The sequence below is a fragment of the Triticum urartu genome, chromosome 1A (genome assembly GCF_056163025.1).
Source record: "Triticum urartu cultivar PI428250 chromosome 1A, HENAU_Tu73, whole genome shotgun sequence".
Lineage (NCBI taxonomy): Eukaryota > Viridiplantae > Streptophyta > Magnoliopsida > Poales > Poaceae > Triticum > Triticum urartu.
In genome coordinates this window covers 312,871,979-312,892,641 of record NC_141873.1, presented here as the reverse complement: position 1 = coordinate 312,892,641, position 20,663 = coordinate 312,871,979, and the positions used below count along the sequence as shown (strand labels likewise).

The window sequence follows — 20,663 nt, the reverse complement described above, 5'->3', positions numbered from 1 at the left end:
GTGAGAGAGAGAGAGGGCAACGAGGGAGAGAAGGGAAGGAGAAGGCCGGAAGGGAGGCAGGGGCGCGCAGGGTCCTGCTGCAGGTGGTCGCCGGCTACGAGGGGGTTGGTCCGGTTAGAAATTCGAGGAGGATTTTTGGATTTGGGGAGGATCCCGAGGTGGGAGATGCTGGCGGCGGTGGGATGGGACAAGGGTCCTAATTTTTAGGGTTTGTCCAAATAGACTAGGAGTGGAGTATATATATACCTCACAGACTAGGTTAGGGACTACCTCGTCCCTACGATCGTAATCGGACAATCGCGGATAAAATAGCTAGGGAGTCCAAAAAGGAAAACGGTGACATTTTGTAGATGTTTGGGGATGATCCGGACACAACGATGACGACTGCTCGGGTCGGGTCCGGGACAACTTCCGGACGCGCGCGAGGGGTTCGGTGCACTGTGTAGAGAGGGTTTCGAGGCCTGGCGGTTGACAGCGGACTGTGCAGAAAGCTTTGGGTTGAGAGAAGAGAAGAGAGATGCAGCCAGGCAACTGTTTCCGGAGAGCGAAAACGTCCGACGTTAGACCGGCTATACTGCCGCTATAGTAATCCGTTGGGGCGTCAAACGAACTCCGAATGCGATGAAACTTAACAGGCGGTCTATGTACACTAAAATAAGACCACATGCCAACTCTCATCCCATTCCGAGAACATTTCCCGGCCACTTATAAAATAATATTTCGGACATGCCGCGGACGCGTGCAAGTGTGTCTGGGTTCAGAACGGACAATGGGGAGAATTGGGATACCCCGGACGAATGCAAGTTTTGAAAACATGATGATGCAATGCACATGATGACATGATAAGATGCAACACGCAAGCAAATGACAAGAGCACAACAGCGAATAACTGGAAGACACCTGACGCATCGGTCTCGGGGCGTCACATTCACCGACCCGGCGGCCTCGCGTGACAGGCGGCCCCTCAAAGCTGTCGTCCACGCGCCGGCCCGCCCGTCGCCCTGCGCCGGCCGTCACCGCCCTGCTCTGACCGGGACACCTGCATCACCTACACCCGGCGGCCTCACGTCATGCGGCGGCTAATTATAGCCCCCGCTCGCGCGTCGGCCCACCAATCGATCCACGCCACCCGTCTCCACCGCGTCTGCATGGCGGCCCTGCGGTTTGCCTCGTCGGCTTCGTCCCCGGCTGCGTCAGGCCCATCGGCTACCTTGAGCTCGGGCGCCGCTGCTCCATTGGTCGCTCGGGTCCCGCTGCCCTGGCGTCGGCGCTGCTTTGGTGGACCGGGTGCCGGTGTTGATGTGCTTGTTCACACGTTGTCCCACGTCGTCCATCGTCGCCAGCTTCATCTTGGACTCCGCCACCATCCCGTCTCCATCGAGCGGTGTCCCCGACCTCGCGCGCGATCGGATTGATCACTCGTCCGCCGCCGCGATCCGCCTCATCCACGCCGTGCGACCGACCTGGCCCGTCGGTTGCGCGCGCCTCCGCCGGCCCCATGAAGACTGTCCCGAGTTCAGTGCGCCCCTCTACCGATCGAGCACCGGGCTACCGCTGCGTCGCCCCATTAGGCCGCAGCGCCGCCGCCCTGTGGTTCTTCTCCCGGTTGCACTGACCCGCGTCACCGCTGCGTCGCCCCTTCGTGTTGTAGTGCCGCGTCCCGCGGTCCACCGCCGCCCCGGGGCCGTCCGCTCCAGGCCGTCCCCGTGGCTGCACCGACCCTCGCACCGCCGCTGCGTCGCCCTGTTGGGCCGTAGCGAGTGTGACACGTGGTCCACGCCGTCGTGCCAAGGCCGTCCCCGCGGTTGCACCGACCCGCGCTCCGCCGCTGCACCGCCCCTTCGGGCTGGAGCGCCGTGGCTCACGGTCCCTACGACCTCGCCGAGGTCTTCCGCCGTCGCCCTGACCTGCCCGCCGCCGTTGCGTCGCCCCTTCGGGCCGTAGCGCCGCGGCCCGCGGTCCACCGCCGTCCGTGCGCGTTGACTTCTCGTGGTATGCGCCGCGCCGCCTTCCTTGGCGCGGGAACACCATCGTCCGCGCCGGTCTTCGTCACGCTGTTGGGTTCTCCTCGCCTATTTCGAGCACCGCCATGGCGCTCCTAACTTAGCCGCCGCCGCTTTTCTTCGGCTGCCGCCGCTGCTACCCCCGTAGCCGACGCCGCCGCCCGTCCACCTCCCTTCGTCTTCGTCCAGCACCAGCCTGTCGCCAGCGTCGCCGTCATCTACCCCGACCACTTCATCTACTCTGACCACCGTTGGTGACATCGGCCCCGTGCCGATGGACGCCGCAATCGTCGTCGAGTTCTTCTCTGTCGGCCTCTCCGGCTTCTTCGACATGGCGTACAGCTCGTGCAGGTCCCAGTCTCCGCGTGCCCGGTGCTGGCAACACCGCCGCGCGCCTTCGTCCACGACGTATCCCCAGGCCTGGCAAGCCTGGTGCGGCGCTCCGTCAACTTCGTCTTCGTCTGTCTACGCATGCCGAGTGTTGGCAACACCGGTGTGTGCTTTCGTCTACGATGTGTCCCCGGGCTTGGCAAACCCGCCACCACGCGTCGTCAACAACATCTCCTTTCCGGCGCACCACTACTTCGACACCACTGCGCCCATACTAACTCGGCGCCCCTTGCGCCCGCGGCTCCATGGCGACTTCCTCGACACCGGCCACCCGACTTGACATCGACCACGGCATTCTTCGCATGGCTACCTCGACCACGGCTCCACCACCCACGCTCTCGGCTATATCGACAAACGGCACAAAGAGCTACCGCCTGCTTGAGCAACCTCATCGGTTTCCACTCCAACCACGACTCCGCGATGCATCGACCGTTACCACTGGGGATGTTGGGTATAATGTTTGTAGGAAAGACGAGATAGACTAAGATTTGTTCTGGCTTGTCTTGTACTCCAAGTAGATAATTGTACTCCTATATATATGCCCACGAGGCTCAAGCAATACAACAAACTATTTCCACCAAATCCCTCTCTCCCTTCTAACACTAAATATTCGTCCAGTTGTTGCTTTTTTCAGACCATTTGTTGAGATAATGATGGTGTTTAGGGTAAACTTTAAACTGTGGCACCCCCAAGCCTGCAATTCTAGGTCGGGCCACCCCTGGATAGTGCAGGCCAAATCCTTTTGGCTACTTACAATAGAGAAAGAACAGGTGAAGCACTGGGACTGAGTAGAGCCGCGATGTTATCTCCTCAGTTTCTTTGTTCGTTTATCTCCTCTCAAGGTTACGTCTAGTGATTATAATCTTGTTATTGAGACATTAGTCAGAGGAACACTTGCCCTCTACTGGTGTTATCGCCAGAGTTATCCGACAGCAAGGATCACCGAGCGTCAGCGGTTGCAAGCATGGACAGCAAAGCATAACTTGAGAGATTCAGTGGCCACAAGCACAATGAGACTGCCAGGTTTAACATCTGTACATACACAGTTTGGCACTGCACATTCATTCGTCTCCACGGCTAGAAACATGCCACTCCTGTCCTGATCTATCCACACTTCCATCTCTGAGGCTTGGCTGTTGCCTGTAGCTGTAGGTCACGGCATCCGACCGACACCGGCCACAGTTGAAAAATCCAATGAACATCACTTGTGGGATATTCTAGCATCGGAATAAATAGATGCCACTCCAGTGTGTCGGTCCAGATGTTCAGTTTATCGGAGTATACTAAGTTTTACTCATGATTCAGAAAATGCTAGCACTGTTTGTTTTCCTATGTAAAATCTCACAAAACTAAAAATGCACCAATAAAAATGGACGGCTAGTATCTACGTCGTCAGCTTAGAAACAGCATTGTACCACAGCATCAAATGCACGATGCTGCTTTATTATCAAAAGCATAAGCAAGTCTTCAGGTTCATCACCACCAAGCGAACAAAAATAACACAGCAAACTCGGAACATGTCTCAACAAAGAACAAATTAAAAACAGTTCATCTTCATCACATTTCACAGGAAACGAACAAGGCAGGCGCAACTCAGCGCCCTGCCAACAGCAAATCCTCTCCGGAGTTCAGGTCCACTGCAAAAACTCCAAGCCTTTCTTCTCATCTCCGCCTCACTGCAGCTGTTCACGGAACACCCTCAGTATGTCGGCGAACGTGACGATCCCGGCGAGACGGCAGTCATCCTCCTCGTCGAGAACCCACAGATAGCTCACGCGGTGGGCGAGGGCCTGCACCATGACGGCCACCAGCGAGCTCGCGGGGCTGCACACCACAGGCTCCTCGGTCGACCGGCGCCCAAAGCTCCCCGACGACGGGCGCCTCAGGTGCGGCCGGCCGGTGTCGTCGTCTGACGACGAGGAAGAGAGGGAGAACGATGTCATCGTCTCGTCCTCCATCAGCTCAAGCATGGCGTCAAGGCCCTTGGCCTTGAGCCCGGTCTTGATGGCACACAGGATGTGCTCCGGCGGCGAGCCGAAGTAGTCGATGTATGCCATGAGGTCGGCCGCCGAGAGCGTGGCGATGGCCGCGGCTGCCGTCTCGTCGCAGGCAGCCAGGTGCGCGGTGGAGATCTCGCCGACGAGGTGGCCGTCGGCGCTGACCACGGCGACCGCGGTCTCCGCGGCGATGGCCCGGCGGATGAGGGGGACGGCGGACAGGGCTGCCTCGTCGGGCCGCACCGACAGGAAGTCGGGGCGCACGAGGCCAAGGGAGGAGACGGAGCGGGCGGCGACATGGTAGAAGAGGGAAATGGAGTTGAGGAAGTAGCGGACGAGGTCCTCCTGCGTGAGCCAGCAGAAGTCGCCGGTCACGCCAGCGACACCGCCCAGCTGCTTCTTGCGGCCGCCCGAGCGGAGCGGGACGGCGAGAACCTGCGCGCCGCTCAAGATCTCATCAAGAGCTTCCAAGACACTGCAGGAAAGATCAGTCACATGCATCAGCAAAACTGAACAAAATCGAATTCATGATTTATTACAAGAGGGCGAGAAAAATTCCTCAGATCTAATGCCAAAAACAAAAAGGTAAGCATATTCCGATGCCACGGACATCAAAGATCCTTAATAAAAAGTTGCCGTGTTTTTTTGTCCAGGATTCGTTCAAAAAGCGCAATTTCTGAACCACATGTAGGGCAAGAAAAATCTCCGTGGAAGCGACCGAGCCTGTCGACTACTATCTCACAAGGAGACATGGGGAATGTCGCGATCGGCATAGGAAGACACGGGGATTGGCACCACAAGATTGTCCCAGATGCGTCGGACGATTTGACACGAGTTGCCCCCCTTCCTTCTTTATCAGATACTACTAGCCACTCGTTCGAATCGCCACGCATATCCCAATTCTAGGCCAAATTCTCCACGCAATTCGATAAGAATCGTCAGATTATGCACCTATATGTTCCTCCTGAAACGCTTTTTTTTATTTTACTACAATGGGGAGAGGAACATGGCATATCTCAAACATCAAAATATTATTTATATATTTTTAACAAAATTATGATCTTTCCCTCACAAAAGCTTTTCAATTAGATCTTGACTTGAACCTTCAGCAAAACTCCAATCTTGAACAGGCGTCCGCAAAGGCCAAAGACGCGTACGTTTCAACGAAAAAAGTAACGGAATCACAGTAAATTAACCGAGAGCGGGGCCAACAAGAGGGGAAGGGCCGAGGGAGTACCTGGAACGGGGATCTACGCGGCGGACCTCGCCGGCGCCGTCCTTGGGCAGGAGCGCGGAGACGGGCCGGTCGAGCGCGGCGGCGGGGCGCGCGAGCGCGTCGGGGGAGGAGCAGAGGAGGCAGAGGACGTCGGCGAGGCCGGCGCGTCCCACCACGGCGCCGCGCGCCGGGCCGACGGCGATGCAGGCGGCGGCGGCGGCGCGGGGCCCCTTGCGGACCGTGGCGGCGAGGTCGCCGGCGGCCGCGGAGAGCGGGAGCGACCTCACGGCCGGCTTGCCGATGCAGAGGTCCGACACGTCATTGGCCAGGAGGCTCACTGCCATGCACTCGCGGGCGGACGCTGGGCCGGTTTCGAGGACGAAACCCTCACGCGGCGTGGGAAGGGGAAATTTTTCCGACGGGAGGACGAGGAGAGAGAGAGGCCGGGAGGAGGACGAGAGGCGAGGGGGGATCTGGATTTTCAACCACGGCAGGCGGGTCGGGAGGGAGTATATATAGGCTTTGGCGGAGCGGGGGACGACGGTACGCGTCTTGCGGCAGCTGCGCGCTTATGACGGGTAGGGTCGGGCGTGTGTCGGGCCCACCGGGAAGTGATAAGGGTCGGAGCTGCGCGTGGTTGGTTTGACTGTAGCCGTGGTTTATGCGGTGGTGTCATGGTGTGGATGAGCTGTATTCCAATCCGCTCGCGGCTCTGATTTAGTAGAACCTAGCTTGAGTTTGAGCCGAGCCGAGCCGAGCCGAGGAGAACTGGGCTTGATTCCAGAAGATATGCAGAGCAGTGGTGCATCTTGCCCAGATTCCAGGACATATGCAGTGCAGTAGTGCTCCCGTAGCCAGCGAATCTAACCGGCCTTCTCCTAGTCAAAAGAGCACAAGTTCAAGATTTTCTGGGTTTGTTTTTGGGTCATATGATGCTTTTTTACAGTATCTTTGGTTCAGATTCGATCTACATAGCGATCTCCTCTAAACAATACGGTATTTAGTACCTTCCCGTTCCTATTTTTAAGATGTCTTCACTTTTTTCCAAATCTGGTGTACATAGACGTGTTTTAGAGTGCTTGTTTACTCATTTTAGTTCGTATGTGGTCCCTACTAAAATATTTAAAATGTCTTATAATTTGGAACATACATGGTAGTAGTATACTATTACCTCCGTCATAAAATTCTTATCTTAGATTTATATCTAAACAAATCTGAAATGAAAATTTGGAACGAAGGGATGCTATACATACAACATTGAGTTTTGTATACTATTCGTTGCGGCATTTCGCCTTTTCAATTCACAACGCGTGGACGAATCTGATGCTTTGTCAAGTATGCACAGAGTAGTTTGTGTGTGAAATTTGAGATTTTGGATCATGAGTTCTTTACATGATGATTACAAACAGCACTCAAATCTATAATCTCACTAACGTGGAGCACGACATATACATGATCATGAACACACTATCAACCCCGCAAGCGCCAATTGGATCAATGACAAGATTTCATGCATGTGGCATTTTCTCGAATACGCAAAGCTTGTGTATCATTGCATTGATAGAAGAAATAAAATGAGTACAGATAGGGGAACAACACAAGACACGAACGCAGACAGGCGTGAAAACATGATGGCCAGAGCAGAAAGAAAAGGGATGCTCGACCCGAAGAGAGGATACATCACAGCTAAAACCTACCAAATCTGAACCAAGAATGGCAACGCCGGACCAACTTCAGCATCAACATCTCAAGAACCAAAACCGGAAATAACAGAGTGAGCAAGATGGCGCCTTCAAGAAGGAGGACGACGTCGAGACGCCGTCGCCATCCAATCCGGAGGAACCAGACCTAGGTTTCCCCTGAGCTCGAAGAGGGGCGCAGCCGAGGACCTTGACGGCGCCTCCAAGAAGGAAACAACATGCGCAGACGCCACCGCTGCCAGCATCGGCAAGCCGAGCAAAGATTTCTCCGTGGCCTGAGGTTGAGCAATCCCATAGCCACCGTATCTGAAATGAAGATGAGGAAGCCAACGCCAGTCGGAGTCACCATGTCGGAAGGGGGTTGGCGGGGCTGCAACTGCCGTCGCGGGGTGGCACCGTCTCCGGTGCACGTGCCATTCAACGAGATAAATGTATGTCACGTATGTAACCGATCATTTCATTTTGAAGTTTGGTGTGTGAACGATCACTAAAGTCCACAATTCCTTTACTAAAAAAAAGTCCACAATTCCACTAAGAAGTTGTTCATGTGATTTCAATATGGTTGCCCCACCATATGCCACAATTTTATTGTGGACTCTACCATTTGATGCATTGCCCTACTTTTTGGGGATGTGGTGGCTGATCTAAAAATCGAGATGTCTATTCTTAGAGACAGCGATATGCGATATTTTATTGAGAGTTAGCGATATAAATTACGTCGTCCAAGTTGGTCCTTCCCAGTCCCTCCTTGGAAAACATGACGCCATGTGTAATGCTCATGACAAACCGAAATATATGTAGAATGGGAATTCAAGAAAAAGTAATATAGTGTATGTGTGTAAATGTCATCAAGTTTTACTTTGCATAAAAACGTCCATTTTTTTAGGGCATCTCCAATACCAACTCTCAAACCGCACGCAACCGTTAGAACCATACGGTCCGGACGTGTCTTGCCATCAATGCGGACCTGTATCAGTCCACCGACCTGTTTGAACGTGCTTTTTCTCAAACCGGAAACAAACTCGATTGATTGCGGGCATCCGGAGCGCTGTCACACCGGTTTGTGACTGCCCTAACCCACCCAAAATCCCTCCCCGATCCATAGCACGTCTATTTTTCTTCATGGAGTCACAACAAAAACTCCACTTGCTGGTGTTCTCTAGGAGAGCCAAAACCCACAAGAATACCAAAGAGCTACACCCTTGCTCCAAAGTCTAAACGATCACCGGTAAAATAAAAATTTACAAAGTTTTGTACTACCTGTACAAGATCATTCAGAAAAAATTTCCACGAAAAAGATACTGGTTGGGTTCAAAGAACACGTGCGGGTGTTCGCGTCGCCATCATCAGTGAGCAGGATCATATCTCGCTACGACCTGAGTAGAACCGCAGGTACGGTCTACTTTGGCGTGCAGCGTCATACACGGGGAGCTTTTTTTGACTAACACGAGACCATGTGTCACGGCCGCCGGTTCGCCTGTTTGCGCCGTTATTTTATAACCACGTGCGTGATTATTAACTGGTGTATATAAAAAGAGAGCATGTGGTTGTAGTTCCAGCTTGGCAGTGACTCACTGGCACTGGCCACTGCCGCCTTTTTAATCTGCCGGGTAACCTTTAACCTCGTCATTCCTTTGAGGCAGACAATGTTTGTGGTCTGATCTGGATCTGGTCAATGCATATGATGACGGCTGCGTGTTTTGTACTCGATTGACTCTGAAAACACCATCTCACCTTGTCATGGTAATTTTAACTTCCGTGTCATGCAAATGTCTCATGGAGATTACTAATTATCTCGGTTTTTGGCTGGTCCGCATAATTGCTGCAACTGCACAACCTTCGAATTTAAGCTACCCAGATCACCTTTTGAAGTGGTGTTCTCCACATGTGTGGTTTTTTTATTACTGGGCATGACTTACGAAGGTTGATGATCGTGGGGCTATGGAGCGAGGTGCGAGGATGCTCACAGAGAATGTTAGTCAAAATGGTATGGATCTGTGCGGCGGTTCATGGTGATGTTGCGGCAAGCTAAGATGTGAGCTCTCATTTAATTTTTTTTGTCTCTATGATTGTTGGTTGGTATCATTGAGTTTTTGTCCCATAGTGTTTCGATGACGAGCATCTGCAATGAGTTTTCCGGTGATGCGTTTGAACTCACTTTTTCCTTTCTAGCATCCTTAAACTCTTGCTGGCGTGGAAGGTTGTACTTTTGTTATTTTTTTCCTTCTATATTTTTGTTATTCGGTTAATTAAAAGGGGTTATGCCCGATTTAAAGAAAAGGAAAACCATTTACCTTTCTTCTTTTCACATGAAACCCCTTCTCTACTACATGTGGTTTAGTACAACACTATTTTTATATTCTTTCAGCCAATTACTTATCGTTTAGCAACTAGAGTATATACTCCCCCCGGTCCTTTTTACTCTGCATATTAGGTTTGTTCGAAGTCAATCTCATCCAACTTTGACCAAATTTATACAAAAAAATATTAACATTCACATAACAACACATTTATTATTAGATCCACGGAATATATTTTCATATTATATTTATTAGATGTTATAGAAGTTAATATTTTTTAATATAAATTTGATCAAACTTAGCAAACTTTGACTTCAGACAAAGCTAATGTGCAGAGTAAAAAAGACCGAAGGGAGTACTTATGGTTTAGAGTATGGTTAATAATACAGCCAATAACCGGTTATAAGAAGTTGCCATGTCACTTACCCCCTCCAATTTTTTTTTTACTTTCAGCATAACTTCTCGCACGCATGCACGCATACCAAAGCCCCAGGATCATAGCCTTCGCATGCATACTTCTGGACCAATTGCCCCTGGTTCTGCGTGGGATACGATGCTGCCTGTTTATTCATTGCACGCAGTTGATTGGCTCTTCCTATCAAATCGCCTCAAAGCCAGCCTTGCATGGCTCCTTGATTCATGCCCCGCAGTTAACCCAGGCCTATGAGGGCTCATTCGGTTTGGAGAAAATCAAAACGTAGGAATTAGGAGTAGTATAGGAATATGATAGGATGGCACTTGCCATCCTAAGGAATTGACTTGCCTCGTTCCTACGCATAAAATGAGCTTTGAGTGGATGTGTAGTTTTCTCCAAAAACACGGGAAATGAGTAGTATTCCTACGAAATTCCTGCACGCATTTCCTATAAACCGAATGCATACATAGGAAATTTTCCTCTGGAATCCTTATTCCTATGTTTTTCCTACAAAAATCCTCCAAACCGAATGAGGCCTGAGTGGCTGCATGGGATGCGGGTGGCAATGACACAATAGGGAAATGTGGAGAAAAAAAGGAATGAGAAGGCATTAGGCGAAAAATCAACAAAAATTATGCGCAGAGTATTTAGGACCGGAGGGAGTATAACCAATCTAGGCTTTGTAATGTGGAGCTATGTTGGGGATATCGCTTATCGGGAACTTATCGGTCGACCCAAGATAAGGGGTAAATCGGCCAGTTTATCGGCATATCGGACGATTTATTGCCATATCGGTTAATTTATCGGCTGATTTATCTTATCGGTCAGACAATGGTAAGCGGTAAATCGGCCGATTTATCGGAATATCGAAAGATATGTTGAATAGTATTGTGGAGTATCATATGCAATATCATATACTAATATCATTACCTTCGTAATGCGTAGTATCATAAATTAGTATTTTGGGTTGCCTTATTAATTGTCATGCATGACACAAAAATAGTACAACACTTAATATAATATGGTATCATGATATGATACCACATCCTCTCTTTCCTCATTTAATTGTATGCCACATCATCCAAAAAGTCTACTTGGAAAGCATAATACCGCTTATGATACTCCCATTACAACCAGCCTTAGCCGACATGTACAATAATATATTTCATTCTAAGCTAACTGTCTTACATACCTATATCTTTCAATACAAGACTACACGAGGACTATGGTCTATGGGATATCAAGCTCCTTCAAATAATTTGCACCAGTTCTTCTGGAGAATAATGTGTATGCATGGTCTACAATGGAGTTTACAAGATAGATTCACTTACTCAAAGATTCAGCCTAACATTTTCCATAAGGATTATGTATGTTATACCAACTCTCAGTAATCTCTACTACTAATATCTTAGTTGGTAGTCTCGCCTCACTCCACCTCATCCGACCACTCCTATCTTTCGCCCAACTTTGACATCATCACATCACAGCATTGGGCTGGCCCATTAACGTGTATGTGAATTCAAATGCTCCCATCGCCTGCCCTCCTCGCGATAATCCCGACGTCCTCGCGTCGCCGTCCTCTTCTCCCCAAACTCCTCTACCAGGGGGACTCCTCTATGACCCAGGCGGAGCGAACATTGTACGCAAGGTTTTTTGGCTTTCACCGGTTCGTTCTCTACCCCTCCTCCATGACTCCCTCGCCATCGATTTTTTTCGACCTCTAAATGCAATCCCTCCGTGGGGAAGTATGGTGTGAAGGAGAGAGGCCGCGATGGCGAAGGTGAGGTGGGCGTCATCCCGTTTTAAAGGAGAGGGCTCCGGCGAGAAATGTCTCACTACGGCGAAAACCGAGCGGAAGGGGAGGGTCCGACTGGAAAATATAAGGGTGTGTCATGGGGTGGAGTTTTTATGTTGCTACACTAGATCGCGGGAACCTGCCGTCGACCTTGAGATTGGTGTATGAGAGACAAATAAGCTTCAATATCAATAATTTGTCTGATTCATTTATATACAGTATAGCCCGTAGCAACGCACGTGCGTTTTACTAGTATTTATAGTTGGCACATCTTACAATCTCACAAAGTGTCTTGAGGCTCGTGCTGCAGCTGGCTACTACTCAAGAGCCCTTTTCTCTTCTCTCTTCTCTTCTCTCCCTTCCAACTAAGTAAAGATATAATATTTTAGTCTTTATAGCCTGTTTATGTCACTTTATTGTACTTGCTCTTAGTACTGGTACAATACTGTGTTTTGCTCCCATTTGGTCCAGCCAATCACTTGTCGTTTAGCAATTAGAGCCCCCCTTTGACTAATAATTCACACTCAAACAGAAATCGGACTATATGTAATATACAACCTTCGTCTCAAAATACATATCACCAATCTAGTACAAAGGTGGTGTTTGGTTCTCTAGTCCTAGGACTTTTTCTAGTCCCAACTAAAAAGTCTCTAGTCCCTAAAAAGTCTCTCCCTGTTTGTTTCCAGAGACTAAAAAGTCTCTAGTCCCTTCATAAAGGTTATTAAATGACCATGTTGCCCCTAGTATATAAAAAAATAACAATTAAACAACACCATGGGATGGCGGGCCAATGGATGCATGAAGGGGCATTGTTGGAAAAGTCCCCAAAAGACTCTCCTTGAGAGTCTTCTTCATTTAGTCCCAAATGCCTAGTTTAGTCCCTAAAAAGTCCCTTCCGTTTGGTAAAAAAAGTCTCTAAAAGGGACTTTTTCTAGTCCCTACACAAAAAAGTCCCTGAAAACAAACACCCCCAAAATTAGTAGTATAAAGTTACACTAAATCAATAACACTTACATTGAAAACAGAGAGTATAATCATAAAACAATCCTACACTAAATAGCTAGTATGACCGGCATAGCAACGAGTGGACACGATCTGAACTCAGGAGCATTTGCACCCACTTCTCAAAAAATGCATTTTAAGTACGTTTTAAAATCTCAAAAAAAAATCATGCATACATGTTCACAAATATGTGTGTCCGGCGCAAAGTTTTGTGAAAAAATGTCTTTTTGTTTTGTCTCCGCAAAAAAGACAAATTTCAGTGCTTCTAAATAGCCCTTCACGACACTATTTTTTGTCTTTTTTGCACAGGCTACGAAAAAAGTTATTTTTCCGTGAAACTTTATACACACATATAGAACATGAATAAGTACCCATGCCGTCTTTTTGGATTTTTTTAGCATTTAGAAATGTGTTTTTTAAAGTGGGTTCATATGTATCCAGGTTTATCTATGCACTTCCCGCATAGCAACCCTGATCAAATGGCTATACTACTACAACCTGCCTGAATTTGTTTTCAAGAAGGTTATGAGTACAATTACTGTGGTGCTGATATTTTTCCCAATCCCTATCCGACACCCATGCATGTTTAAAGGCCGCATCGATCATCAATGTTTGTGCGTGAAGGTGGTTGCACCAGAAACCTATTTTTGGTTGATCTCAACAACAGAAACCTATTTTCAGTTTTTATTTGGGCGCGGGTTACCTATTTCCAGTTCGAGACATAGAGGATCGACATACTAGTCTAATTAATCGCCTCCCCTAAAAAGAGTCTGATTCATCACCTCGTTTGTGGACAAAAATGGTGACGCACGAGCTGATTACACATGCTCGTAGCAGATGAGTGTGAAAGGAAAATCTCACGTACCCACAAAATTCTTTGTCATACCTACCCGTACGCGCCAAGATACTGTAGAAATCGCGATCAACCATTAATTGAACTTTAAGTTTGAAAATCTAATCTCAACCGAGTGACAAAAGAGCACCAAAAGAACCATCCATCTTCTCTCGAATATTCCTTCTCTAGGACCTTGCACTCGAGCACCGGCACTCCATGCGGGTGAAACTAGTCTACTTGATTTTTGTCTACTTATTAATCGGCCAACTCTTTCTTTTTAATCTACTAGTAAGCGTGCACGTGCAACGCACGTCTCTACTAAACACATGGGTATTAATATTGAATTTATATTCCATTTTTACTTTGGAAAATAGAAGATATGCAGTCCAAGAAAAAATCACAATCATACAATTTATGGCAGTCAATAATCAGTTCGGTTTGTTGTCCCACGATTTGCCTATTTGGGGATGGCATGTGAAGTTCGAGCATACCATTTACAAATCACAATCATACAGTATGTGTCACACATCCAGGACAATTATATTTAACCTAGTGCATAACAAAAATGGAATTAAATATGTCATGAATATTTCAGAATGTCTTTATGAACTTGATATGACTTATGATAAACATAAGCATTGTCCAAGTGAACATGTAAGAGATACAAACTTGGAACGAAGAGAGAGAAATAACGGTCGTTGGAAGATCTGAATCCGTCCCCTCTTGGGTTTGGGATGCTTGTTATCTTCAGAAGTTTAGGCTCCGCAATGACCGAGAGGTTGTCCATGGAATAACAGAGGGCACTGCTAGCGAGCTGGAAGAGTCCACAGGTAGTTCGAACAATTTTGCCCTATTCCCAATTTCAGACAACAGCTTCTCTTGGAGTACAACTATGGTTCAGACATACACTATCTGGTAATACATAGTTGCATAACATCTTCAAGCCAAAAAACAATCCTTAGTAAAACATTACATTTGATTTGATAATGAAATGAAGAGAAGGATTTTAACAGCAACTATTTTCATGGTGCAAAAAAAAACAGGGCTTAAATGAATTAAATCATACACCTGTTATGAGTAGCATACTCCTAACTTCCTAAGGAAAAAATAACCCAACATGCAACAGTCATTGAGGACCTGTAGGAAGAAAAATAGCAGGTATATATGTTGCCAACCTGCAGAATCCATACCCAACTATATAATACAGATGCAAACTTTCTTGATGCCCAAACAGACACGCTATCCATTCTAAACTTAAGGCAACTCATATGGCTTGGTGCAAGGATTTAATATGAAGCACTAAATATGTCAAAACAACCTTTTTTTAGTACTTGTTGGAACACAACATATAGAACGGACATCGAATCTTTTAGCAAAAATCTACATACCTTCATGTTGTAGAGATCAAGCTAGCCGAGTCTTCAGCTCTATCCTCCAAGGCTGCAGCCTCCTATGGGTACCAATAAAGTAGAGTACTTCTACAACCTTTTGCTGGACAGAATTAATTTGGGAATGAAGAAATTCATGTTTCAGAATGTCAGCTCTTCCAATAGCCCGGTTCAAGAGTTAATAACAACTGAGGTGATATACATTCAATACAAGAATCCTTTAAACCTCGAGGATGTAAAACAACTTCACTGCAACTATTATTTGTCGTACATGGTTTCTATTCTAATTATTGTACCAGATGTGACCGTAGCTAAAACAGAACAGAAAACACTAATGAACTTTTGCCACTATTATTTGTTGGACATACTTTCCATTCTACTCCCTCCGTTTCTAAATATAAGACTTGTTAGAAATTTCAATAGGGACAACATATGAAGCAGAATGAGTGAATCTACACTATAGAATATGTCTATATACATCTGTATGTAGTCCCTATTGAAATCTCTAAAGTCTTATATTTAGAAACGGAGGGAGTAATTATTGTACCATTCCTATAGAAAAACATAATAGGGAAAACTAATTAACTTTTTGTCCCATCACAACTATCACTAACTAATGAAAACCTCATCGATACATAGCCCTTTCCCAGGGCCTACATATTTGATCCGTTGGTGCATCTGTAACATGTTACATATATTTATTCTAGCACTACTACTACTGCAGATTGGCAACACAAAAATTATTCTATGTTTATCCCTTCCTTCATGTGTTTTTCTTGTTTCCCCCAATCCAACTTCTTGATCTGCCAACCATCATCTCAATCATGACTGAACACAAGAAAACATCCACCAAACGCTCGCAAATATGTACACGCTCGGATGCAAATGCAACAACTGTGCGTGCTAATGCAATAATCCAGAGAACAGGTTGCAGGTTCTCTGATTATGCAAAAGCTCATGGAAAACACAAATTGGCAGGTTCTCAGATTATGCATAGCTCATATATAAAGCAAATCCGCAGGTTCTCATACCATGGTAACTCAAGAAACTCAGACGCTATACAAAGTTCCTTGTACATCTCCGGTAATAGAATGTTTCTTCTATAAAGCACTTTATCAGTCTATCTCTTGACAGCAAAATATGGAACAGACTAAATAAACATTGCAATAGAAATAAAAATAACAATTCTTTGCACTTCCCCAAAACCAATTTTGGTTTGCATCTTGTATTTCAATTAAAATACTATGGAAGGCAACATGATTAACAACTTCAAAGAGAAATTAATTGTATAAAAATTGCATACAGACAACCCTGGATAATATCGATTGAAGTGAAAGATCAATATTATATTACCACTAATATTTAGAGCAAAGAATGTAAATGAAGTATAAACTGGAATTTCTACTAACAAATCACAAAATGGGAAATAAGAAAGAACCTAGAAGATACAAAATGAGAATAATCTTTAAGGTAATGAACAGAAAAAAGAATGGAAAATAAGAAAGAACTGATAGATTTTATGTAATGGCTAAAAAGAAACTTAATGGGGGTATGTACTTACAGAATGCGTATTTTTCAAATATATGAAAACTATGTAAGATTGTAGGCAGCAAGACAGGACCAAGGCCCTAAGGGGGAGAGAACAACACGTGAATATGAGAGAGGCCTGTCAAGCCAACACGAAGCCTGTGAATTATAGAATGACATTTGATACTACTTCCACAATTATTCTCTGGTGAAGAAGATATTTATCAGCAACACACAATGCAACATGCAAAAGGAACTATTTTGCATGATGATATTTGTCTGGTAGTGCAACGACGAAGCAAAAAAAGGCAATTATCATTTAACTACTATTATCCTATTTCACATCCATAGAATATGTGTAGGGAAAATGATAATAATCAGACATGTTCTCTACAGAATAGTAAACGTGCACGTGCAACGCACGTATAAACACTTGGAAGATATATTTCCTCATTCATCGTAGTTAAGAGGCACTTATTCAAATAAAAAATTTATAAGAATATTTTGCATGGCATGAAACGACAAATGTTACGGTCTCATTTGGGAAACGGTTGCGCCTCTTGTGATGTATAGGAAAAATTAATATGGCATGAAACGATGAATGTTCATGTCTCTGACACACAAAAATACATGAAGCTGGACAACTCCCTAACTAACATGGAACTGCCTAAGATACTGTTAGATACTATGCACCGGAAAAAATAAGTTTGAAATACAAAGGCCTAAGATTTCAGAGTATTGCGTCATCTCATATGAAACTAATAATTTGGGAACAATTCCTACATGCCTAGCAACAAGAGCAAAGATATGTGTACGAGCATAATGAGTAGAATTCAATTCTGAATATAAAGAAAAAGCCACAAAGATGACTTTGTTTTTCATTGCCATGTGAGAATCGAGGCTTGAATCTTTCATCATTTACGTCCGATGACATACAATATACTCATACAGCTCCTTGCATTAGTGTTTTCATAATTAACAAAATGAATAAAAAAGGCTAGAAATAGAGCCTTATGTGTGATCAATGCAGCATACTACTAAACAATGGATCCAAAATGCACCGGAGCTAGTCTGGAAGGCAGAAAACAAAAGGCCTCTTTAAAGACCTTGAGGGAAAAAACTACCAGGGAAAGTAAAGGTTAAATATGAGACCAAAATCATTTCCTTGTGGCCAATCCTGTATTATTATGCTGCTGCTACTACTATTATTAGTAAAACAGATGGTCTAAAATTTTCTGCGGGGTCTAGCTCGAGACCTGTGCATGGCCGGAAGAGATGACCTCATGGAGGGTGACGCCATGGAGGTTGCACCTGTACATCAGAATAGTAGACCAACTCATATTTTAGAATGAAGATGGTCCATTTGTATCTCCTATTTGGAGTTCATCTTACCAATTGGAAAAGAGGAATTATGGGTGACATCGACATTATCTTTGTTTGAGGCATGTTTTTCTTTTACCCGCGCAATCCGTTGCTTATTTAAGCACTCTGCCCTCTGTTCTTTGGATAGGCCGACATACCAACTGGTGCCACTTCTTAATTTTCAGCCACCATTTACTTCTTCGAGACGATGACTCACGGAGCTTGTAGATGTACACCCTACAATAAAATAGGAGATGAATTTATAAACAAGTAGTAATAGGTGCAACAATACAATCTTATATGAAGTGGATGAATATACCATTTGTATGTGTGTTGGTTATGTTGCTAAAAGCAGTACATTGCACAGACCCTACTGAAGAAACATGTATGTGTGCCACCGGATCATGGGTAACACTATCCCCAGCTGAAGGAATCTTCTGTTGGAGGTTTACACGACGCCGGTGCAGGGATGTTGGAGGTTTACACTATCCCCATCTGTATGTGATTTAAAATGTTAGGTTTATATATCAACATACGTCCAGATTGCCCGTCTTCAGTAGCAGACGACAAGAGGTGTACCACATCAGTGATGACGATGCCAATTTATTTGACGAAGTTCTCCCGTCTCTTCTCGTAGTCGACAGCGGTATGAAACAAACAGAGCAGCAACAAAAAAGGGTCAGACAAATTAAAACACGATTCCATTAAGAATAAGTTGGAAAGCATTCATGATTCATCCATGTCGATCCCACAGACGTTGGCGATCATGCCGATGCCCATCTCCATGGCGAGCTTGGCGAGGAAGAGGTCGTCGGCGAGGAGGTACTCGCTGAACCCTCTGAAGCCCAGCAGCCAGCGGAGCAGCGACGATCGCTCCATCTCCGCGAAGCACCGCACGATGTCGCCCGTGACGCGGCCGCCCTCCAAGGCCGCGGTGACGTCCGCCGGCAGGCTGGAGAGCTTCCTCCCCGCCCGCGCCAGCACGAACAGCGCCTCCGCACTGGCCGCCGCCGTCCCCTGTTTCGCGGCGGCCGCGGCCGCCGCTGTTGTTGCCACCGCCGCCGTCGTCGCCATTGTTGCTGGGGAGGGTGAGGGGGAGGAGGGTGGGGAGGCGGGGGCGGGGAATGGCAAGGCGGGGCGGAGTGGGAGGGAGCGGAGGAGGGAGAGGCGGGAGGGGGGATTCTGGCTATGAAGGCGGGGGTGGAGGTGGAGGTGGAGCTGGCTGAGGTGGGGTGAGGAGGATTGGTGGCGGTGGGTGGAGGGGGAGGAGGGCAGCATTGGGGAGGGGGAGGCCATGGCTGGCGGCGAGGGGAGGGGGGAGGGCGGCGGCAGGGATGGCGTGAGGAGGATAGAGCAACCGACGGGAGAGCGTGGGGCTCTCGTGTTTTTTTTCCTCGAGCCTGGGGGGACGAATGACGGGGTCGATCGTGGGATTAGTGGGCTGAGCTAACCGTGGTGTTTGATGCCAAACATTCAGATAATTTGGATCGTTAGATCTTTCGATTGAATGGATGAGATGAATTGGTTCTCCGTCCTCTCGTGCTTTTATAGAAGTAGTAAATAAAAAGGCAAATTTTTTGTCTCGTTTTAAAAATATATATAAAAATAACTGGGCCTACTCTCCCCTCACTGTACATAGGTGTATTTCTTAAGGAAAATACTAATGCGTACTATTATGTAGTAAAACTTTGTTAGTTTCCTAAAAAAATTAGTACTCTAGAGTTTTTATGACATTGTCATGCCAGTTGAGCTTAATCAACTTGTAAAACAAATGACCATTAATAGAGCGTGCACGGCGGAGTGATGGCGTCCAAAGTATTGTTTTTCACAATAACTAAACGCGAGTCGTCTGAAAATCCAATTTGGGTTAGTTGATTTTCGCTGGAAAGTAACATGTGTCGGAGGGAGGGAAAAAGCAGCCGCTGGCTCGCTGGAGAAGCTTCCCCATGATCTATTGTTAGCCAGCGTGGTGGGGGTGGTAGCACGGCGGTGGTGCAAGTTCACCGGATAAAGAAATCGGTCATTGCTGGGGCTATAGGGATGGCCCGGGGTGGGATAGGGGGCGGCAGTACCGCGATGGGTCGTGGTTGGGGGGAGGGTGAGGCGGCTAGACTAGCGCTAGAGCGCCGCCGGCCACGTGTGGCGGAGGCTGGCAGTTTGGCCTAGGCAGGATTGGCGGCACTCAAGGAAGAGGATAAACGGTGCATTGGCCCGGGGTAGAAGATGATCCAGGATCCGTTGGATCTTGATTCAACAATTTAGTTAAACTCGACTTGTCACAAAACTGTTTTCAGTCGACTGGCTGTTAGCCAGGCCCATCGTTTTTAGAGCATCTACAGCCGGACTTTGCAAATCCGGCCCCATAAATGCCCGCGGACGCAATCGGGCACGTCCGCGCTGTGACCGGTCACGCCTCAAATTATTCACTTTGCATCCACCTCTCTCATATTTCATCCCTTAAATCCATACAAAGCATGCAAAAGAAATCCTACGTACTACCCTAACTACTCTTCATCGTCCGAGATGTCCACGACGACGGTGTCGGACACCGGCTGGACGGGCGGGTAGGAGGGCTCCAGCTCATCCTCCTCCTGTTCGGCCTCATCCATGTAGACGAGCATCTCCGCCCCCTCCACGGCCTGCTACGCCTCCATCTCTTGCTGGCGACAGCGTCTGGCCTCCGCAACCCAATCCGACCGAAGGGAATCGAGAATGGCCTGCTGCTTCGCCTGC

General features: G+C 47.1%; 2 protein-coding genes across 7 annotated transcripts; both read right to left on the bottom strand.

The window, feature by feature from the left end:
• Positions 1 to 3,802: 3,802 nt before the first annotated feature.
• Positions 3,803 to 6,106, bottom strand: LOC125556406 (CBS domain-containing protein CBSX5). The gene is made up of 2 exons (XM_048719150.2): positions 5,628 to 6,106; positions 3,803 to 4,865 (listed from the first exon to the last, which is right to left on the bottom strand). Exons 1-2 carry the CDS (start codon positions 5,948 to 5,950, stop codon positions 4,067 to 4,069), a joined length of 1,122 nt encoding a protein of 373 aa, XP_048575107.1. The 5' UTR covers positions 5,951 to 6,106; the 3' UTR covers positions 3,803 to 4,066.
• Positions 6,107 to 14,073: 7,967 nt separating this feature from the next.
• On the bottom strand, positions 14,074 to 19,241 carry LOC125556416 (uncharacterized). Of its 6 annotated transcripts, XM_087519647.1 has the most exons (5): positions 18,510 to 19,241; positions 18,250 to 18,425; positions 17,961 to 18,167; positions 17,825 to 17,879; positions 14,074 to 15,144 (listed from the first exon to the last, which is right to left on the bottom strand). In XM_087519647.1, exon 1 carries the CDS (start codon positions 19,224 to 19,226, stop codon positions 18,657 to 18,659), a length of 570 nt encoding a protein of 189 aa, XP_087375773.1. In that variant the 5' UTR covers positions 19,227 to 19,241; the 3' UTR covers positions 14,074 to 15,144; positions 17,825 to 17,879; positions 17,961 to 18,167; positions 18,250 to 18,425; positions 18,510 to 18,656. The 6 variants fall into 6 exon arrangements, with proteins under 6 accessions (XP_087375773.1, XP_087375764.1, XP_087375770.1 ...); XM_087519638.1 differs by having other exon boundaries at positions 14,074 to 14,590; positions 15,042 to 18,167; XM_087519644.1 differs by having other exon boundaries at positions 17,825 to 18,167.
• Positions 19,242 to 20,663: the final 1,422 nt, after the last annotated feature.